At 45.8% G+C, this 23,210-nt stretch overlaps 1 protein-coding gene across 1 annotated transcript in view; it reads right to left on the bottom strand.

The window, feature by feature from the left end:
• LOC147701260 (IgGFc-binding protein-like) overlaps positions 1-23,210 on the bottom strand; it is a 464,605-nt gene that overhangs the window by 270,561 nt on the left and 170,834 nt on the right. Inside the window, exon 6 of the mRNA XM_086929326.1 lies at positions 14,684-15,279. Within this exon, the coding sequence (XP_086785452.1) occupies positions 14,684-15,279 (596 nt within the window). The remainder of the gene's footprint in view (positions 1-14,683; positions 15,280-23,210) is intronic.

Below are 23,210 nucleotides of genomic sequence, written 5' to 3'. Positions count from 1 at the left end.
CCTTTACCAACAAACTGAAAACTGACCCTGAACCCTTAAAAAACCTCTTTACCCACAAACTGAAAACTGACCCTGAACCCTAAAAATACCCCTTTACCCAAAAACTGAAAACTGACCCTGAACCCTAAAAATACCCCTTTACCCAAAAACTGAAAACTGACCCTGAACCCTTAAAAAACCCCTTTACCCAAAACTGAAAACTGACCCTGAACACCAAAAATACCCCTTTACCCAAAAACTGAAAACTGACCCTGAACCCTAAAAATACTCCTTTACCCAAAAACTGAAAACTGACACTGAACCCTTAAAAAACCCCTTTACCAACAAACTGAAAACTGACACTGAACCCAAAAAATACACCTTTACCCCAAAAACCAAAACTGACCCAGAACACTAAAAGTACCCCTTTACCCAAAAACCCAAAACTGACCCTGAACCCTAAAAATACTCATTTACCCAAAATAAATTAATATTACAATTAAATTACTTCCCACCCTATTCCCCTATAAACCAACAACCCGCTCCAGCAGTAAAACATATAATTTAGTTAAAAATATACATAAATTATCAATTAATTATTCTATTAATCAATTAAAAAAAATCATTGCCAATTAATATTCCATAGCAAAATAAATTAATCATTAAAAAATATTATTTTCGTTACAAATAAATTACTTCCCACCCTATTCCCCTAAAAACCCACAACCCGCTCCAGTAGTAAAACATATAATTTACTTAAAAAAATACATAAATTAGCAATTAATTAATCAATTAATCAATGAAAATAATTCATTGCCAATTAATATTGAATTGCAAAATAAATTAATCATTAAAAAAAATTTATTTAATTACAAATAAATTACTTCCCACCCTATTCCCCTAAAAACCCACAACCCGCTCCAGTAGTAAAACATATAATTTACTTAAAAAAATACATAAATTAGCAATTAATTAATCAATTAATCAATTAAAATAATTCATTGCCAATTACTATTGAATAGCAAAATAAATTAATCATTAAAAAATAATTATTTAATTACAAATAAATTACTTCCCACCCTATTCCCCTATAAACCCACAACCCGCTCTGGTAGTAAAACATATTATTTACTTTTATATATTTTTTCTTTATAAAAACATATTAAACACATATTATAACAATTAATTTAAATATTTAACTAATATTTCTAACACATATTAGTAAATCGAAATTACTTACATCGATATATATGCTATCGATATAAGTAATATTGATATTACTTACATCGATATATATGCTATCGATATAAGTAATTTCGATATTACTTACCTTAGAGTCGATATTCTGGCCATCGATATTCTGGACATCGATATTCTGTCCCATCGATATTAGCAACTCGATATAAGTGTAAGTCGAAATAACACAATCGATATTTTGACTGTGTACCAACTAAATTCTCCACTATGCTGACACCTTCCTAAATTCCCTGATTTAAAAGGTTGCCCCAACTTTAGTTTAGAATCAGAGTCCTCTAAATTGGAAAGCAAGCACAAGGAGCTGATGGACGGAGCGCTAAAACTATTGACACTCACCCCAGTCACAGATCTGGGTTGAATCCATCATCATTCTTTAGCTCGCTTCGCCACCTCAGACCCAGCTATATGCAAATCAGTCTTGACCCTGTGCCTCATGGGAACAGAACAGCCTGAACTGCCAAGCCAGGTCCCTGAACCGGAATTAAGCATATTGTGACCGGTATCAGGGTAACACCATTCATCAGCCAGGCTAGCTTGAATCAGTGGAAAAGGGAGCAAGGGACCCATGTCAGGGCATACCCTGCCATCTTAGGGTGAGCAAAGCAGAGACAAGGAGATGATGGACGGTGCGCTGAAATTGGAGTAAGATGGCGCCAGTATAGGACGTGAGCTCGCGTCGCTCCCCCCTGTGAGTCTCTCGAGACGAAGCCCCGCGTCAAAGTACACCGGAGTATGCTATCCGACCTCTATTTTCACGATTACTGCTGGCAAGGCATAGCAGGAGCCGAATTGCGGATACACTATGGACGAGGCTGGGTGCTCCAGGTTGGGGCCGGTGCAGCTGTAAACACTGTGTGGATGATCCCTAGGATTCTCTGTTTCCCGCTGCTTCTTTGTATCAATGCAATATTTACAACAAGGGGTGGTGAGGGACAGAGTCTCTGAATTAAGCAGAAAGCTCTCACCCAGTCAAGAGATCAGGGCTAGATCCAACACCGTTTTTTAGCTCACTGCACCATCCCAGTTTCAGAACCTGGCTGTATGCAAATTAGTCTGTTCCTGTCCCAGTGCATGATGGGAACAGGGCAAACCAAACTACAAAAGCCAATTCTTACACTGGGAAGGAAACAAACTCCCGGGGACCGGTTTCTGGCATTACAGCCGTCTTCGGCCCGGTTTGCTTGAATCCTGATGGTGCAATGAGCAAGGGTCTCACATCTGAGAATACCCTTCCACGCTTAGGGTGGACAAAAATATTTACAACAAGGGGTGGTGAGGGACAGAGTCTCTGAATTAAGCAGAAAGCTCTCACCCAGTGAAGAGATCAGGGCTAGATCCAACACCGTTTTTTAGCTCACTGCACCATCCCAGTTTCAGAACCTGGCTGTATGCAAATTAGTCTGTTCCTGTCCCAGTGCATGATGGGAACAGGGCAAACCAAACTACAAAAGCCAATTCTTACACTGGGAAGGAAACAAACTCCCGGGGACCGGTTTCTGGCATTACAGCCGTCTTCGGCCCGGTTTGCTTGAATCCTGATGGTGCAATGAGCAAGGGTCTCACATCTGAGAATACCCTTCCACGCTTAGGGTGGACAAAAATATTTACAACAAGGGGTGGTGAGGGACAGAGTCTCTGAATTAAGCAGAAAGCTCTCACCCAGTCAAGAGATCAGGGCTAGATCCAACACCGTTTTTTAGCTCACTGCACCATCCCAGTTACTCAGACATGAGTCCCTTTCTCACTGCTCCATCAGGATTCAAGCAAGCCGGGCCGAAGACGGCTGAAATGCCAGAAACCGGTCCCCGGTCCCCGGTAGCTTGTTTCCTTTCTGGTGAAGAATTGGCTTGGTAGTTTAGTCTGCCCTGTTCCCATGATGCACTGGGCCAGGGACAGACTGATTTGCATATAGCCAGGTTCTTAGCTGGGATGGGGCAGTGAGATAAATAACGGTGATGGATCAAGCCCTGATCTTTGGACTGGGTAAGAGTGGTCTGCTCAATTCAGACACTCTGTTCATCACCACCCCCTTTTCTGAATCGATTTTGGCCACTATAGGTGTGGCAGGGTTTACTCAGACATGAGTCCCTTTCTCACTGCTCCATCAGGATTCAAGCAAGCCGGGCCGAAGACGGCTGAAATGCCAGAAACCGGTCCCCGGTAGCTTGTTTCCTTTCTGGTGAAGAATTGGCTTGGTAGTTTAGTCTGCCCTGTTCCCATGATGCACTATGCCAGGGACAGACTGATTTGCATATAGCCAGGTTCTTAGCTGGGATGGGGCAGTGAGATAAATAACGGTGATTGATCAAGCCCTGATCTTTGGACTGGGTAAGAGTGGTCTGCTCAATTCAGACACTCTGTTCATCACCACCCCCCTTTTCTGAATCTTTGTATCAATGCAGCAGAGAAATGAAGACTGCCCGACCGCGGGACTAAGAAAATGGCTGGTGCCGCCGGCACAACCAGCGGATACCCTCCCTCCTTGCAAGACCCTGGTAATGTGACGAGGGAGGGGGGGAACCTTGAAGGAATCCCAGACAGGGGGGAAGGCTAAATGCAATAGCTGGGACAGTGGAACCAGAAATGCAAAACGACCTGGAAAGACTGGCTTGTTAGGAGACTCAAAGGGGTGTCAGCTGTTAATTTCAGTCCTGTTTTCTGGCAGCAACAAAGCTCACACTACGGATCCTGGAGGGCTGAATCAATCCAGTGGGTGTGGGAGTAATACCGTTATCCCATTGGATGAGGGAAGGACTGATGTCACCCTCCCCCTACAACGGAGAAAAGTAGAGGTCCCAAACAATGCCAATATACTTCAGGGTGAAACATCACCCCAATATATCTCACTCCGGGAGAGGGTATGCTAACTTGTGCTATTTTGATCTCAGTTTTTAATCACAAAGGAGTCACTGGAGATGAAACTTATGATAAGGATCATGATCAAGATTTGATAAAGCAGACACAGATGAGTGATGTTCATCGAGATTCCCTGTATGCAGGTCAACCTGTGAAAACCGCCCATATGGAGATACAAGCTATTGAAGACACGGGGTGAACATGAAACGGCTCTAAGACCACTGTGCCTTTAACTAGGCCGGGTCACCCCTCCTGCTGCCGACGCCTTCCTGCTGCCGACGCCTTCCTGCTGCCAACGCCTTCCTTCTGCCGCTGCTCCGAGCGATCCAGCCGCCGCTGAGCCGCCCGTCTGTGCCGATTTCCCGCCGCGGCCTCCCTGTGGCCCCGCCCACCACCAGCCCATTGGCCGCCCCGCTCCCGCCTCCCAGCTGACCCGCCCTCCCGGCTCCTGATTTATGACGCCCCCAGAGCGACCGCGCAGCGGACGCGCGCAGCGGGAGCTCCGACTGAGCGCCGAAGGTGCGCCAAAGGTAAGCCCGTCTGCACCCGTCCGCGCCTGCACCGCACCCAGTGCCAGGACCCCAGCCCACCCGCCAGACGTACGACGCCGCCACCCTCAACCCACTCAAAGCCGGCCGATTGCCGGGCTGCTACAGAGCCACCCCGAGACGCACCCACGGACCCGTCTGCTGCAACTCCTGCAAGTTCACCTGCATCCGGACCTGCACTACTCCAGCACCAACCAAGACCAAGACGAGCAACAGCAGCAGCCACCTGATATGCATCCTGCTCAACACCCGCTCCGTCCACAGACACACCGTCGAGCTCTGGAACCTGCTCGACACAACTTCACCAGACGTCGCCTTCCTCACGGAAACCTGGATGAACGCCTCTTCAGCGCCCGACATCGCCATCGCCATGCCAGACGGCTACAAGATCATCCGAAGGGACTGCATCAACCACACCGGAGGAGGCATCGCCATCATCCACAGGAACACCATCCGCATCAAGACCAACACCGACGACACCCTCGCACCCGCCGAGCACCTGCACTTCCAGGTCCACATCAACCCCAAGACCACCCTCAGAGGCACCCTCATCTACAGACCCCAGGGACCACGCACACAATTCAGCGGAAACATCGCCGACTTCATCAGCCCGCACGCCCTCTGCTCCGCTGACTACATCCTCCTCGGGGACCTCAACTTCCACCTGGAGAATAACAACGACCGCAACACCACCACCCTGCTGGACAACCTCGAAAACCTGGGACTCAAGCAGCTGGTCACCACCCCCACCCACTACGCCGGACACACACTCGACCCCGTCTTCTCATCCAGCAAGGACATCGCCTTCAGCCACGCCACCGGACTCCACTGGACGGACCACAGCTGCGTCCACTTCAGCTTCAGAAGGACCACGGTCCACCACGCCCAGCAACTGGTTGCATGCAGAAGCTGGAACAAGATCACAAACCCAAGCCAAGCGGCCACCAACCTCACGAAGTGGATCAGCGACTGCGCAGACGACCTCGCCCCCCTGAGGACCCCGCCTAGCAGACCCGGTAGCAAGAAAGCCCCATGGTTCACCGACGAACTCAAGAGCTCCAAGAAGAACTGCCCAGCCCTCGAGAGAACCTGGCGCAGAGACCCAACTCCCGACAACATGACTGCCCTCAAGCTCGCCACCCGAAAGCACCACCAACTCATCCACGCCACCAAGAAAACCGCATTCGATGAACGACTGGACAACAACGCACACAACAGCAAGGAACTCTTCAACATCGTCAAAGAGCTCTCCAACCCCAACGCCGGAAACAACGACATCACCCCTTCGCAAGACCTCTGCAACTCCCTCGCCTCCTACTTCCACAACAAGATCGCGGACATACACAACAGCTTCAGCACTCAACCGACGCACGCCACGACCGAACCACCGCCCCCCCACCACCACCCTCCGCGCCTGGACCCCGATCAGCACCGAGGACACCGTCCGCATGATGAACTCCATCCACTCCGGATCTCCGACCGACCCCTGCCCTCATCACGTCTTCAACAAGGCCGACGCTGTCATCGCACCCCACCTGCGGGACATCATCAACACCTCCTTCGACACCGCTACCTTCCCGGAGAGCTGGAAGCATGCCAAACTCAGCGCCCTACTCAAGAAGCCATCAGCCGACCCCACCGACCTCAAGAACTACCGCCCCATCTAGCTGCTCCCGTTTCCTGCGAAAGTCATTGAGAAGACCGTCAACAAGCAGCTGGCCGCCTTCCTCGAGACGAACGGATCCCTCCACCCCTCGCAGTCTGGCTTCCGGGCCAACCACAGCACCGAGACCGCCCTGATCGCAGCCACAGATGACATCCGAGCTCTGCTCGACAACGGAGAAACAGCGGCCCTCATCCTCCTAGACCTCTCCGCGGCCTTCGACACTGTCTGCCACCGTACCCTAGTACAGCGCCTCAGCAACATCGGAGTCCAGGAGAAGGCACTGGAGTGGATCATCTCCTTCCTCACCGCAAGGACACAGAGAGTCCGCCTCCCCCCGTTCAGATCTAAAGCCACCGAAGTCATCTGCGGCGTTCCTCAAGGCTCCTCACTCAGTCCAACCCTCTTCAATGTCTACATGAGCCCCCTCGCAGACATCGCACGCCAGCACATCCTCAACATCATCTCCTACGCCGACGACACCCAGCTGATTCTCTCCCTCACCAACGACCCCGCCACCGCCAGAGCCAACCTTCACGAAGGGATGAAAGAGGTAGCCGAATGGATGAAGAACAGCCGCCTGAAACTGAACTCGGACAAGACGGAAGTCCTCATCCTGGGATCCTCACTCTCCGCCTGGGACGACTCCTGGTGGCCCCCCGCCCTAGGCAGTGCACCCAAACCAACAGACCACGCACGCAACCTGGGCTTCATCCTGGACTCCTCCATCTCCATGACCAGACAAGTCAACGCCGTCTCCTCGTTGTGCTTCAACATCCTGCGCATGCTACGCAAGATCTTCCGGTGGATCCCCACGGAGACCAGGAAGACGGTCACCCAGGCCTTCGTCACCAGCCGTCTGGACTACGGCAACTCCCTCTACGCCGGAACCACCGCCAAACTCCAGAAGAGACTCCAGCGGATCCAGAACGCCTCAGCACGACTCATCCTGGACATCCCCCGTCGCAGCCACATCTCCGGACACCTGAGAGACCTGCACTGGCTCCCGGTCAACAAGAGAATCACCTTCCGACTCCTCATCCACGCACACAAAGCCCTACACAACCAAGGCCCAGGATACCTCAACAGCCGCCTCAACTTCTACGCTCCCAAACGCCAGATTCGATCGACCGGCCACGCCCTCGCTGCCGTCCACCGCATCCGAAGAGCCACCATAGGGGGACGGTCCTTCTCCTACCTCGCCGCCAAGACATGGAACTCCCTCCCGACCCACCTCCGCCTGAGCCAGGACCACCTCACCTTCAGGAAGCAACTCAAGACCTGGCTGGTCGAGCAGTAGCGGACCCCCCTCCCCTAGCGCCTTGAGACCCTCTGGGTGAGTAGTGCACTATATAAATGCTTTGATTGATTGATTGATTGATTGATTAGGTCAGAGCAGAGTCATCCATGAGAAGTTCCCAATTACTATGGCTAAATCTCCTGATATCGGGGATACATTCTTCTAGGTCATGGACGAATGAAACCAGTCCAAGCTGGAAGATTCGTCATCTTCTCTGAGGGATGAGCCAGCCTCATATTCTTCTTACTCGAGCGACACTTTGGATAATACTACCTGTCTAACCCATGGCAGAGAAGGGTGAGCGGGGGAAAAAAAGAAGATGAGAAGGGGAGCTGGAGGCAAAGATTCTCACGCAAGCAGGAAAGAGACTTCCATCGAGAATTTACGATGAGATCATTCGCCAAACCAGCTGTTCTTCTCGGCAAAGGAACCCGTAGGGACCCCAAAATAACTTAATGGCACAACAGGGGGTACGTCCTCACAGCCACCCACAGTTGAAGGCTCATTGGCAGTAATTCTTCAAACAATCAAGCAGGTGTAGGAAGAAGCCAGGAGCTTGAGTCACCGGGTGAGGCTAGCTACTAAGAAACTACACAGAACTAATAAGAAGATTAACACCATAAATGCTGATGGTATTCCCCTCATGTGCTGACATTTGATTTATTCCCATTGTTCATGACGAGCTCAGCTCGTTATGAATGTACGAGAGGTGTACCTCATGAGCATCGAAGGTGTTAATAAAACTTGCTCAGATATCGCTGGTCGAATAACAATGGTGGAGGAGCGTACAAAATGTCTTGATACCGAAGTCAATGCTCTGACACTACAGGAATCCTTCCATGAAGCAGCTATGGCTGTTGTCCTCTGGAAGTTCAAGGATCAAGAGAATAGACAGAGACGCAATAACTTGAGAGTATTAGGAGTGCCTGAGGGAGCCGAAGGCTCAGACACCAGTGCCTATATTGTTAATCTTTTAAGGGGTGCCTTCCCAAAAAAAGCAAAATGAGATTGGGAGGCAGAAATTCAACATGCTACAGATTCTCCCTAATGTTAAGAATCCCAACGAAGTGGAACCACCCATGGCCATTTTGGTCTCCTTTGGTTATTTCATGCTGCGTCAAGAAATCTTCGAGCAAGCCCACCCTAATGCGAAAAAGGAATTTGGGGGTTTCATGTTCTTTGTTAGGCCAGACTTCACCCATGCCAGGGTAGAGAGGCGATGGGATTTGCGGCAACTGTTTAATCCATTTCCGCAAATTGGGGCTGAAGTGTACTTTCAAAACCCAGCCCGTCTGAAAGTGATCTATACAGGGCATACCCATAGTTTTACATCCAAGGTTGTGGCCCAGGAATATCTAAAAGAAATTAGTGGGGGATTGGCCTCAAGATTGTAGGCAACACAATCTCAGGATGTAACATGCCCCTCTGGCTAACCCAGGACTAGGCAATAGGCAGTCAAGCTAGTTGAATGCACGTTCTGAGCCCATAGCTCTGATTATTCCTGGTGTAAGCTAGACATTATGCCATTCTGGGGTGCTTTGCATGGGTTCCTCAATTCTATTTTAGCGGAGGTCACAATAGGGGAGTGACCGGGCATGCATGCTTTCACAGGTCCCATCATTCAGGCATTTTGCCTGATTGCTCAATTGGTGGTGGGGGAGGGCTAGCGGGAAGGGGGGGCATGGCTGGTGGAGGAGGGTGGACGCTACACAAGGATGCAAAGGGTAACGATCTATAATAGGGGAGGTGGATTAAAGGGAAGGGTGATTTTATTGGTTGGCTAGGAAAAAGACAGAGTACAGAGTGTCAAAAAAGGGATTTAAAAAGTGGAGGCGATGAGTAAACTAAGATTTTCCTTGGTGAATATTTGTGGACTTAACGATAAAAATAGAGCTAAGGTAGCTTTGGACCTGCAAGCCTTAGAGGTCGACATAATGTGTCTCCAGGAGACGCATATTGAGGGATCTATTGGATGCACTGGGTTTTAAACTGGTTGGCGGGACTCTTCAAGGCACACAAACGTGTGGGGTGGCAATCTTAGCTAAAAGGAGCTTTAGGCACTCCTTTACACAAACTCGTACAGATAGATTTGAAAGATGGGTCGTCACAGAATTCCATTCTGCTGTAAGTAGATTTACCTTGTGTTCTCTATATGGATCAATTTTGGACAATCCAGGGTTATACGACTGGCTGATTAATGAATTGGTATCCTGGCTGACTCCCATAGTTTTTTGTGGAGATTTAAATATTAATTTACCTACTAGCTGTCCTTGTGAGGAGCAATATTAGTATTGTGGAAAGAAAACAAAATTATTTCCGTCTTTCAAAAGCCTTTGTAAAGACCACATCCTAAAGGATGTTTGGCAAATTAGGAGACCTATGGAACCGGTTATACCTTTTTTTACTCTCCTCACTAATCGCACACTCGATTGGATTTCTTCTTTGTATCACACTTCATAATATCAGAGTGTTATATAGAAATACACCACCATCTGACCACAATTCTCTTGTGTTGGTGATCAAAAAGGGGGGTTATCTAAAAAAGTGCACTAATTGGAGCTTTGAGAAAGCATTACTGGTCAACAGAAAAATAATATTGAAGAGGTGCAGATGGTGGTCACTATGGCAAAAGTGGCTATTTATGAGATCACAACAGTAAAAATAGCAGATACATTTACAGTCTTAATGAAGCAAGCTTATGAATCTAGTTAGCAACTTGGAGGTACTCTTGCCATAAGGGTGAGATAAAAGGGAGGCCACATGAAGTCAGAGAAATACGGGATCCAGTGCAAGGCATTATATCCGACCTGGTAGGCATAAGGATGGCATTTAAAAGATGTAATCAGTCATTGTATTTAGAAACTGGCAAGGGGGCAGACGTTGATATAATCAGTTTTCTGAACTCAATACATCTCCCGAGGTTTGGTGAAGAAGAGCAGCAGGATTTAGAAGGAAGTCCCCTGTGGGAAGAGATCTTAGCCACTGTATCCTCTCTGGCTGCAGGGAAGGCAGCTGGGTTCGAAGATATCCCGTCAGAATTCCACAGGGTATTTGTGCCAGAATTGAGGGACTGCCTAAAAAGTTTGTTTACACATATTTTTAAAGGAAACAATCCCGACCATCCTGGTTACAGGCAAAGATTGTGGTGTTTCTTTAAAAATACAATTGGCATCGGAACTCGGGTCCTACGAACTGATCACCTTGATTATTGGGGACTCTAAAAGATATTTAAAAATCATTGCCTCCCGATTGTCCCCAGTCATCAGCAACGTAGTGAATGGACGGCAACATGGGTTTATACCTGGGAGAAGCACTACGGACCACATCAGACATGTAATCGCTATGTTCAATGCAGCCCAGGTAGCGGGAGACCCTATGGCTTAGATTCTGCTGCGGAGAAAGCTTGTGATAGGGTCTCCTGGCACTATCTGTGGATTGTGTTATAGAAGGTAAACATTGGATTCAAGTTCCAGCTAGCTATTAAGGCTTTATATTTTAAACCAGAAGCCAGAGTGTTTGTGACAGGGGAACTCTCAGAATCATTTGAGATTTCAAGGGGGGCTAGGCAGGGGTGCCCATGCTCCCCACTCCTGTTTCGCCTATACCTAGATCCATTGATACGCAGGCTTGAGCTAAACACTAGCATCCCCCTATGGTCTTTAATGGCTGGGCCACAAAAACCCTTACTTACACAGATGATATTATTATTATTAATATTATTATTGCATTTATTGAGCGCACAGCTACCCGGAGGTTGCCTTGGGAACCCGTCCTGGCTTTTCCGTGTAAGATAGCCCCTACAGGGCATCCCCAAGGTGAAAGCCAGGCATCACGCCGCAGGGGGCCGTTGTGGAGATTAAGCAAGCTTAATGCCCAGAGTTGCAGAGTGAGAACCCATGATTAGAGCAGGCACCGAAGCGAGAATTATCGAGTCCGTGGACATTAGAGCTCAAGATCCTGCCGCGTCGGGAATTGAACCCTGGTCCCGGGTCTGACCTCAGCTTCCGGGTCTGCCTGCTCTACACCGTGAGCCACACTTCTCCACATATAGCCCTAGTCACGCTCAAACCATATATTCCACTTGTGGAGATAGAGAAAGAGGAGGGTGAGTTTGGGCGTATCTGAGGCTAATCATTAAATAAGGAAAAAACAGTGATTTGGGTTAATAATAAGATCTCCGTGGTGGACTCTCGTGTAGCCACAAGCGCTGCATACTTAGGAATTTCCATTGCCCCCGATCTGGGTGTAATTTTTAAAGAAGATTTTGAGCCCTTTATTGAAAAGTCCAAAAAAGGTTTATACAGGTTAAATAACCTACACCTATCCATGGCTGGTCGATGCAATGTCATTAAAATGATTCTTTTTCCCAAATGTCTTTATATTTTTCGAGCTATCCCCTTTAAGCTAGGAAACCTCTGGTTTAAAAAACTGGAAGAGTTGATCTTCCGATTTGTTTGGTCATACGCAAAACTGAGAAGAGCTCTAAAATTCCAGACCTTCCCTAAAGGTAGAGGCGGGTGGGGTTACTAAATTTAAAACTATACTACAAGGACTCTATATTGCAGAATTTAGAGCCCCTGCTACATGATAAACCACCCCTACAAAGAGGAGTTGAGTACTTCTTCTTTGCGTTTGAGCTACTGATTGGTAAAGGGGTGGCGGGAAATGTATGGAGGCAAATTGAGCGTAACTACTTTAAGAGAGCCCGCTTTAAGACCATACTGAATGCTTTAACAGTTTGGTCAATGGTCTGTAAATTAATGGGCTTGGGTAGACTTCATTGTTACACCCCATTAAGTGATAATAAGTACTTGCCTGAAATCTTTAGGGACCAGAATACCCTACACTGGGTTAAAATTGTCTTAAATAAGGTTGGATTTGTTTCTCTTCTTTGGGTATAAGTTTGTTCCAAGAGATTAGGAATTATTTTGATATTTTTAAGTATCTCCAGGTCAGGGATTTTTTTAATCGTAAGGGAGGTGGCCCGATTGGATTTAAAAGATGTGATCTGGTTGATGTATTGGTAGTGGGGTGCAAACCTTCTATTGGAGTATTTATTCCCTCCTCAATAAATGTATGAAAGATGATATAGACAAACACTCATTGAAGTGACAAGAGCAGCTGGCTATCCCTGAATCTAGTTTCCCGGAATCCTTCTCTCTGGCTCAAACGACATTATTTTCTTCAAAGCTGCAAGTACAGTGTTATAAAACCAGCCTTAATCTTTACTACACTCCTAGTATGATTATTCAATAGAGGTACTGTAAAGGCTCTTTATGCCCCAGATGTCAATTTAAGGGGGCTGATATTGTACATATGTTTGCTATGTGTCAATCATTAACATCCATTAAAACCCAAATTGCAGAGTTTTTCAATGGAACATTAAATATTTGGGTATCCCTGACCCCCGCTGTGCTACTATTGGGTGTATCAGACGGAGAAATGTTGTCAAGGGGTATGGCATTGGTTTTTATTGCCATGACCATTTTTCAATTATGTATAGCTTTGGGATGGTTAGATAACCCACCATTTTTTCAACAGGGGTTAGCCCAGGTGCTGGCAACTTGTAATTTGGAAAAATCAATCTTTTCAAGCAAATATGTTTGTGGTAAAAAGAAAGGTCTTCTGAGATGGGGACCACTAATTGCCTGGATAGTATCAAGGAGGTGAGAAAGTTATGCACAATGCACTTTAGTTAAGTGTTTGGCTCCTATTTGTGTATATTGGTCTTGTTGTTTTCACTCTCCCCTTGTTCGTAATCAATTAAGAAGTATGATCTGTACTACGGTTATGAAATGATTTTGTTTAAATGGGTAGCGGGGGTGGGCGGGGATCGGGGTTTTTATAACTGGGGTAAAATGATGATCTTTTCTTTTCTGTATCATGAATTATCAAAATGAGATTACTAATAAAATATATTTGAAAAAAGAACCAGTGTAGGTGACTTTGAATGTACTCATGCATGTACAGGAGGATCGTAACCTGTACATGGATCGTCAAATCCTATTTCTTATATTTTGTATTGCTGCAAATGAATTTATTGTATACCTTATGCTAATAAGACTTAATTAAATTGGAAGATTTAGTATACCTTTGGTGATTCTGTAACTTTGCAATATCTTCTTGACATTCAGTTACATCAGTTTTGCCCTTAATTTGTAATTAAACTCATTTAACTTTATTTATCGATTCTCGGACATTGATGTGTGGTCACATGGGCTCCACTGTAAATTGAATTGTTTTTGATGTTAACTCCCCTTCACCTCTCAGGCAACTACAAGATTCATTGCAAGATAAATGGTAAGAATGACCCAGTGCTCCATCAAAGCCATCTAATAGAAACTGCCTCCCCATCAAATGGACCCATAGCCAGTAACACCAACCTGTGCCCAGAAAGGCCACAGGTTGGTGTTACTGAAGAGGCGCCTCTTCTGCATTCAAAGGGGGGATCTCCATGAGAATGAGGAGGTTGTCATGGGGAGTATTACCACAGCAAGTTCATAGGATGAAGAACATAATGTGCCCCATTGGGGAGATGGCAAACACTCAGTGTTCCCTAATATGAGATTTGGGACCTTGCTAGAGAAACACAGCAGGGACCATCCTCATCGACAAGAGCATCAAACAGATGTTACTCTCAGAGGGGGGCGACCTCAGACATCCCCCACAATGAGGCAGGCAATACAAATGCTAACAGTGTGTCAGTGTGAGAGCGTCGGGCTGACAGGATATGAGCATGTTCTCCATTAATGCACATGAAGGGCCCTTAATGGCCCAAAGAAGGGTGGACCCTCCTCTGTGTAAGTGTCCGCTAAGCACTTTGACATGAGTGTGTGAACAGTGACAGAGCAGGAATAGTAGACTGCACATTCTTCTTTAAACTGGGAGAAGCCGATTTGGTTGCACGCAATCATACACACGTGTCATGCCTCCCCCGGGTTAACATGCCCTGACCTACACATAGTGCAGAGAAATAATAAAAGTATGAGTTATACAAAGTGTAAAGTGCTTCATCTATCATTCCTGAAACATAAGACTCCACTTGCTATTAATTTGATGAGAATGTTAGCCTTTACCTACCTTGATAGTCCAAGGTTGTTGCTGCATAAGTGTTATATTGACTCCGTAGACCTCCACAGATACCAGCTTTGTGACAGCAACTTTCCTGTTACCCCATTTTTCATTTCCCACCGTAACAGTGAATGGTTCCAGTCCTGAACGGGTGAAGCAGGTCTTGGCCAGGGTGTATGTGCAGTTGCCTTGGAAGTCAAAGGTCAGCTTGTCAAAGGTCAAGTAGTGTGGGTCCCCAGAGGCACAACAGGTTGATGAGCCTATTGGCTGGCATTTTCTCACACCATCCACCACCTTGCAGGTTTCATAGGGGCCGCATGAGGAGGTGGTGCAATTCACAAGTCCACTGCTCATACAAGAACACTGCAGGCTGCACGAAGCAGTTGGGTAAAACACTGTGCCAGATTTGTAGTAGAGCCCCTGGTAGAGACAGCCACATTGGGAGATGGAAACACACTGATCATCACTGAGTAGAAACCCATCATCACAAACACAGTCTTCAGTGCAAGTAGTATCACATCCGAATGGAGTGAATAGGTCACTGCAGCTTGCCCCACATCCTGGGGCACAGAGCGCATAATGGCTGTTTTGGGGGCAGTTCATTCCTGTAACAAAGAGAAGGCAATCACACTGTAATTCATAATTCTAAATTACACCAAATCAACATGACTTCATCCAACTTTTTTTCAGAAATATTGCTCATCAGTATGAACATGGTGAAGTGAGATAAAATGAGTACTAGTAAGTTTTTAACTATACTTAGTGATCTGGGTAATTGAAGCATGTTTAAGATGATGTATGTGGTGTACTATACATAAGTCATTTTCATTTTGCTCTTTCTTGTTTCTGGTGGTAACATAGTTTTAAGCATGTAATATCATCATGATTAACTCATAAAAGAGACTTGGCACACAAATATTACACTCTGGATACTATCTCTTCAGAAACAGGGACTTTCTGAGCACTTTACACCTTCGCTCCATTTTACAACAATGCTAGGGTTAGCATTACCTCTGGTTTAAAACTTTAAAACCTAGGTTCGATCCTTCCAGCAGCACAGCATTGTAGCTCAATTTTCCATTCATCAACCCTATTCTTTTTTTAACAGCTTTTTAGCCCCTCATTTCTTCCTTCATCCATTCTTCCTCTCATCCTTCCTTGATTATTTTATTTATCCATATTTTACTTTCTTTATTCAACAAGTTATCCATTCCTTCCTTTCTTTGTCCCTTCCTTTTAGTATTGCATTGCAATATTTGTGTAGGCATTCTTGAGGTTCTTTCTCTTCCTTCCTTTATTCATCCCTTCCATTTCTCATTAATGTATCCTTTCCTGCCTGCATTTCCTCACTTCCTTTATTCTTTTCTCATACTTATTCTTCCTCCCCTCCTTTCTTCATTACTTAATTTCTTTTTTCCCTTCTATTTCTTTCTTTTGTCCTTTCTATATTCCTTTATTCACCCCTTCCTTCCTCCCTTTACCTCTTCCTCTTTAGATTCCTTCGTTTAAGCTTGCCCTTCCTCTCTTTCACAGTAAAAGTGTTTTTGCCCCCTCTGCTTATATTTCTTAGTCACATAAACAGCCTGAGAACCTGCAGAATAGGAAAAAATTGGCACGGTTTTCACTGACTAACCATGGACTAAGTGGGGGGCGTATAAGACTTGAGGCTCCTCGAGACCTTCCCGTTACTCTTGTTGGGTCATTTGTTTATTTGAGGTTTCCAACCTTTGGTTCTAAGAAGTCAAGAAATACCACAATATTATAGATATAGGTTGTACTGTGTGCTAAGCTAGGATGTACAAAATGGGGGAAATTATGGTGATACACAAAACATTTGCCACCCGATTGTTAAGAATCCAAGCATAGAAAATACGTCTAACATTTGCAATTGAGGCTGATCAATGTCCACATTCTAGTCTCTTCTAGACATTTAGGAATGTATCTAAATGCCCAATCTTCCCACTGGCTAGCCAATCAGGATGCAGGCCTTGTGTTGTCAATGTTCCATGTTCGTGGGCAGGGTGGTCGTCAATCCTTAGTAACCCCCACCTATTGAGGTTCCTCTTTCTAGCAGGCCTGTTCAATGTTTTTCTTATATTTTCTATTGCATGAATTGTGTGGCATTTTTACCACATAACGCAAAATTTCACATGAGGAATGTCCCCCGCATGGTGAGTGGGTGTGTAGCTCTGTGCTTAGAGTCAACTGCATGTAAAACTGAGATCCTGACTTTTTGTTTTGCACTGGCATCATAAAACTCTAGAGTGTATGCAGAAGCCCATGGCCTAACCCATGTAATATGAAGACCAGAACCTGTTCTGTAACCTAGAAGGGTGCATTAAGCATACCCAAGAGTGGGCATTGGAATACTGCCAATGCCCTGGGTGCATCACATAAAGCAGCGGCGGCAGAATATTATATTTTGTGAATCAGTAACATGATATACAATAACAACAGAAGGGAGGTAGAGTATAGAGATAGGATTCTTACTCCACGGGCACTGTTACACAAACAAAAAGAATCCTACTCATAGTGGACAGGGAGAGTGTAGACCACAGATGTGGGGGACACTCAGTGTTTTGTAAAATACCCCTCACACACCAACAGGCCCCTTGGTGTCATGCTTCATCATCGGGGTCTTCGCACCCCTCTAACGGGATGCGGCGTGCTGCGACCTGCGACTAGGCGGGAGCACTGAAAGGGTAGACCATGTGTGGTGCATGTGATGAAAGTGATAGGGTATTATGGATGTGAGTGGTGGGGTATGGTGAAGGTTTAAAAAGTACCTGGCTCGTAGGTGTCAGGAAAAAACTTTATTCACAACCTCGGGCTGGTACTATTAAAAGAAGTGCAGTGTGAGGTTTAGTTGTCGTAATTATGGACATTACCTCTGGTGTGCGTCGACATGTTTTGGAGCTTGTGCTCCTTCTTCAGGACGGGGGCACAACTTCCCCACCTTACTCACGTTTTTCTATGAAAAAGTGTAAATAACTAAAAGTGAAAGATTATTTACAGTGATAAACTAAGCCCCTTACGCTGCTCCGCTGGTAATGGTTGTGAAAAAGCGCCCAGTCTTATATAGGCCCGATTTCACTGATTGGCGCTTTTTCACAACCATTACCAGCGGAGCAGTGTAAGGGGTAACACAGAGGTAATCTTGTCCTGATTCTGTGAGTATTGAGTAGACAAACAAAAATCACCAATTTCCACCAAAACAGTGAGTAAAAGATACTGAAACCATCTCTTTGTCCATATAGATTACGAATCTAGCAACCAACCCCGACGTTCTTGAAATGCTCATGAAGCCAGAAAACATTGCATAATGAGTATGTTCATAGGGCTATCTTGACCTAATGTGTCATTTTTGTTGTGTGTAGTGTATGTCTTTTCTTTTCCTCACAGGATCAATGCATCTTTGGGGCTCCTGTCTGAGCCAGCCCATTGGGGCAACCAAATTTACTCATTATTTTTTTCCTTTCAGGTCATGCAACTGCATTGACCAATACCGCTGTAGGCACATTATAGCCTTAGTTTATCACTGTAAATAATCTTTCACTTTTAGGTATTTACACTTTTACCATACCCCACCACTCACATCCATAATACCCAATCACTTTCATCACACGCACCACACATAGTCTACCCTTTCAGTGCTCCCGCCTAGTCGCAGGGCGCAGCACGCCACATCCCGTTAGAGGGGTGCGAAGACCCCGATGATGAAGCATGACACCAAGGGGCCTATTGGTGTGTGAGGGGTATTTTACAAAACACTGAGTGTCCCCCACATCTGTGGTCTACACTCTCCCTGTTCACTATGAGTAGGATTCTTTTTGTTTGTGAATCAGTAACATGTCCAGGCCTTTTTCACTGTGTCAAGGATAAACTGGCCTACTGGTTCCCTCTTATAAAGTTCCACCGGTATGTGAGAAGGGGGGTAGCAATCATTTTTAAAGACCATCTGATCTGCCAGCCTGTTCAAGTGGCGCCACAGAATGAGCATGAAACACTATCCTTCCAACTGCTTCATAAAGGGCTAATCATTCTGGCGGGCGTTGTGATTTACAATCCCCCAGGCCACCAAGCTGATCTCAGTACCAGGCTACTTACTCAGCTCCTCTCAGTTTGCCTGAAGTACAAGAATCACATAGTGATAGGGGATTTCATTGTACACTATGAAAACAATGATAACCCGGTCTTCTCTCAATTAGAGAGCGACATGCAAATTCTCCAACTCAAGCAGTGGATCAAGGGGCCCACTCACACAGCAGTACATACCCTTGACCGACTCTTTACTAATATTGAAGCTACTCTCATCCAAGAAATTAAACCATTATTATGGACAGACCATTCGCTTGTTTCTTTCACACTGGGTTAACCAGCCAAACAAATCAAACCCTGCAAACCACAACTGATGACGAATCGAGCCTGGAGACTAGTTACTGAAACATCATTCCAATCCCACTTCACCAACCAGAATATACAGGCCCTGGTTGATCTCCCAGTAAGCACGGGAGCAGCTATTCTTGGGACAGAAATTAGTGCAACATTGGATCAACTGGCCCCTAAACTAAAACCCAAGCAACTGCGAAGACCATCCACGGAGAAGTGGTACACACCACAACTCAAAATACTCAAAAGAAAGTGCCAAAATATGGAACATCAATGGAGACTGTCAAAAAAGGAATCAGATAGACTACAGTACAAGTCCGAACTTAAATCCTACAATCACGCAATAAAAATGCAAAAAGACTTACTATGCACAACAAATCAATGATAACTGCAATTCAGCAAAAGAGCTATATTAAATAGTTAAAGGACTTAGTAAACCAGCCAGCATGTCTCAAATTTTATCCCCATCAGTAGAAGCTTGCGAAAAAAAAGCAACTTATTTTCGGATAAAATAAGTAAGATCTACTCCACATTCAGTCCCACTACAAAATCCAAAAACCTCATTAGCAGTGAGCAACTTCACCCTCCTTACAGAAATCGAGGTTTTAAAGGCAATGGGCGAAGTGAAGTCTGGTTCCCCCTTACATCCCTGCCCGCATTTTTATTTTATCTCTGACTGACTCCATCACTGTCCATATGTTACCCAGCTCCTCAAAAACTCTCTTAAAACTACCACCTTTCCTGATAATTGGAATAGGCCATGGTAATCCCTTTGCTGAAAAAAGCTGGAACGGACGTTCTCAACCCGAGAACTATCGCCCAATCTCCCAACTTCCTCATCTCTCCAAAGTTTTGGAGAGAGTGGTAAACAGGCAACTATCAAACTACCTAGAAACAAACAACCTATTAGATCCTTCACAGACGGGTTTCAGGGCCACCAACAGTATGGAGGCAACGCTACTGGCAGTGCTGGACAACATCAGATCGTGCACTATCAAGGTGGAGCAGTTGCTTTAATACTGTTGGACCTGTCGGCAGCGTTCAACATGGTCTCACACAATAGATTGCTGGAAACCCTTTATGAAAAAGGAATCCATTCCAACGCTTTGAAATGGTTCAACTCATTTCTAAGCAACCACATACAATTGGTTCGCCTGGGTCAATTTCAATTCAAATCTAGCGCCATTAGCTGAGGTGTCTCACAGGGGGCATCGCTAAGCCCCACTTTATTCAATGCCTTCGTTTCATCTCTGGTCAAAATCAGCAGGAAGTGGGGAATTGGCATATGTTCCTATGCCGACGATACGCAGCTGATGGTAACGTTGGAAGAAAGACCTGAGGTTACCAAACTAAAACTACATAACTGCCTTACAGAGATGGCACAATGGATGCACAAGCATTGCTTTAAGCTGAATGCGGGGAAATCCGAGATCCTGCTTTTCGGATGTGCCAAGTCATATTGGGACACCATGTGGTGGCCACAAACACTTGGCACTGCCCCAACTCCCAAACAATGCGCAAGAAACCTGGGCATCATTATTGATGACACCCTATCCATGAAGGGCCATGTGCGGATCCTTTGTGGCAAGCGTTTTGCGACTCTAAAATTATTAGCTAGACTCTTCCCATGGATAACGCTGGACTGCAGGAGATCAGTCACGCAGGCCCGGCTGATAAGTCAGCTCGACTATGGGAAAGCATTATTTGTAGGCATGATCGAGCTCCTGTTCACGAGGCTGTAAGTACTCCAAAACGCCCTTGCCAAACTTGTCTGCAACAAAAGCAGGCTAAGTTCAGCTTCAATGTGCATGAAGAATCTGCATTGGCTACCCATGCGTCAAAGAGCAATATTTAAATTACTCAGTCATGCACATAAAGCACTGTACTAAAGCGGCCCTAAAATACTCCAGGAGAAAATTGAGTTCTATGTCCCCACAAGGAGCCTGCGGTCATTACATCAAGCGCTGGCCAGAACAAAGCGCATCTAGAAAGTGAGGACTGGAGGATGATCTTGTTTATATTTGGCAGCCAAGAAGTGGAATGAACAGCCTCTGGAACTATGGCTTACATCCAACTACGTATTATTCCGGAAAAAAATAAAAACCCATCTGTTCCCAAATACTAAGACTCATCTCTATCCTCCCCCCTAGCAGCCCAACCAACCTATTCGCTACTAGCGCCTTGATATCCCTCGGAATGAGTGTAGCGCTCTATGAATAAATAAATGTGTGTGCAGTGAGTGTGTAGCACATGCATTGAAGTACGTCTGTGTGTAGAGTGAGTCTGATTAACTGGACCAGTGGAATACATTTTGTAGGCCCATGTTTTATTATGAGACAAGATGGAGGATGGATTTATCTTTTACAGCCAATGGAAGTGGATTGCATGCATTCAAGTGGCTTGAGGATGGATGTTCAGCAGTGAACCGAGAAGGATGAAGACAAGCCTGCTAATGAGTTCTTCCTGAGCATTGCCATTTGGTAGAAAATCGATGTGAGTTATAAGACTGCTGCCTTTATTGTTGAAGGTGAGGCTGTTTCTCGGTAGGCTTGATCTTTTGTCTTCCCCAGAGTACTACTTCACGAAGGGTCATTACAGCAAGATATCACAGTGGAGAAGTGTGGCTCAAGTGTAGAAGTGTGGCTCAATGGTTAGAGCGGCAGACCCTGATGCAGAGGTCTAGCCTGGGACCAGGGTTCAATTCCCCGCCTCGGCAAGTCTTGGGCTCAAAATTCGACGGACCTGATACTTCTCGCCTTGGTGCCTGTTCCAATCATTGAGTTCCACTCTGCAACTCTGGGCAATAGCTTGCTTAATCTCCACAATGGCCCCCACAACGCTAAGGATGCCTGGCCTTCACCCTGGGGGTGCCCAGGAGTGGATGCCTCACAGGGAAAGCCAGGACGGGTTCCACAGCGGTATTCGTACAAGCGCCTTGAGACCCTTGCAGGTGAGTAGTGCGCTATACAAGTATCAATTTACATTTTTACATATAGTCCATTGAGTCTTCCTTTGAATACTCTAGTTTGGCTTCAGATCATTTGCCAACTACAGTGAGAGCAATTGTTTTGCACAAAGCCCAGCATGTTCTCGCCGTCGCTATAAGGTTTCCATGTGAACTACACAAAGACTGGCAGCCCCCATGTGTCTGAGAATTGGTACTGCTGACACCAGAGAAGAGAAGCAGAGAAGCTGCATCACCACTGAAGTGGGTGCTCCACTAGCCTGAGAGGCTGCCACAGCCAAAGCATCACAGCTGAGAAATGAAGCTGAGGTTGCAACTCTTCTGCCTGGGACCCCATATGCACTCACCCTCGAGGTCCTCAAGATATGGTTCTGTGCAGGACCTGCTGCAGTGACTCCATCCAGCAACCCTGTTCTGAAGGAAGGTCTTCGCTGAGGCCCTCACCGTGAGAAGTTCTAGCTGAGAACAGCAGTAACGCGAGCTGCACTGCTAAATATGCAACAACGATCGAGCAGGTAAAGTGGGGCTTAGCTGCAAAGTAAACAAGGGACTAAACACATGCAGAAGGATCTCCCTTATGGACTTAAGTCTCCAAGGCTGGGGGGAAAGTTTTGAACTGAATTGCACCTCTAACCAGTGTGATAAACAGAAGTGATCTCCGTCTGTGCCTAATTAATGCCAATGCATTTGAAGGACCAGGGACGACTTCTCATTTGTTCCTGAAACCCTGTTCCATTTTATTGATGTTTTTCCTTGTCTAGAATGCGGTCAGAACTCTTTATGAGCATGACTTCTAAGCTTAGGGAATAGCTTCTACTAACACTTGTATTACTGATGCTAATTTGTAATTTCTATGACTAAGCCTTTATGACATTGTCAAACTAATTTCTGTAATGCCTAATGACATTTTTTGTAAGACATCCTTTAAATTTATTTATGAACTAGAAACAAGTTACTGAGTGGTCCCAGTCACTATTTGATCGTATTTGTCATACTCTGCTAATTCCATGAGGTAAGTAAAGAGGGTGGTAACTCTATCCACTAGATCAACTGGAGATGTGGTGCTGTATCATCAAGGTACATTTTGGGGTGTCTGAAACTATTGGGGTTCACTTCATTATTGGGGTTCCGCACCCACACTGCATGGAAGAAAAACAGAGAAGGAGGCTTGGCTGCCACAGA

The sequence above is a fragment of the Lissotriton vulgaris genome, chromosome 7 (genome assembly GCF_964263255.1).
Source record: "Lissotriton vulgaris chromosome 7, aLisVul1.2, whole genome shotgun sequence".
NCBI classification, from domain to species: Eukaryota; Metazoa; Chordata; class Amphibia; order Caudata; family Salamandridae; genus Lissotriton; species Lissotriton vulgaris.
Note: the sequence above shows the minus strand (reverse complement) of the source record. Positions and strands in the feature narration are given on the sequence as shown.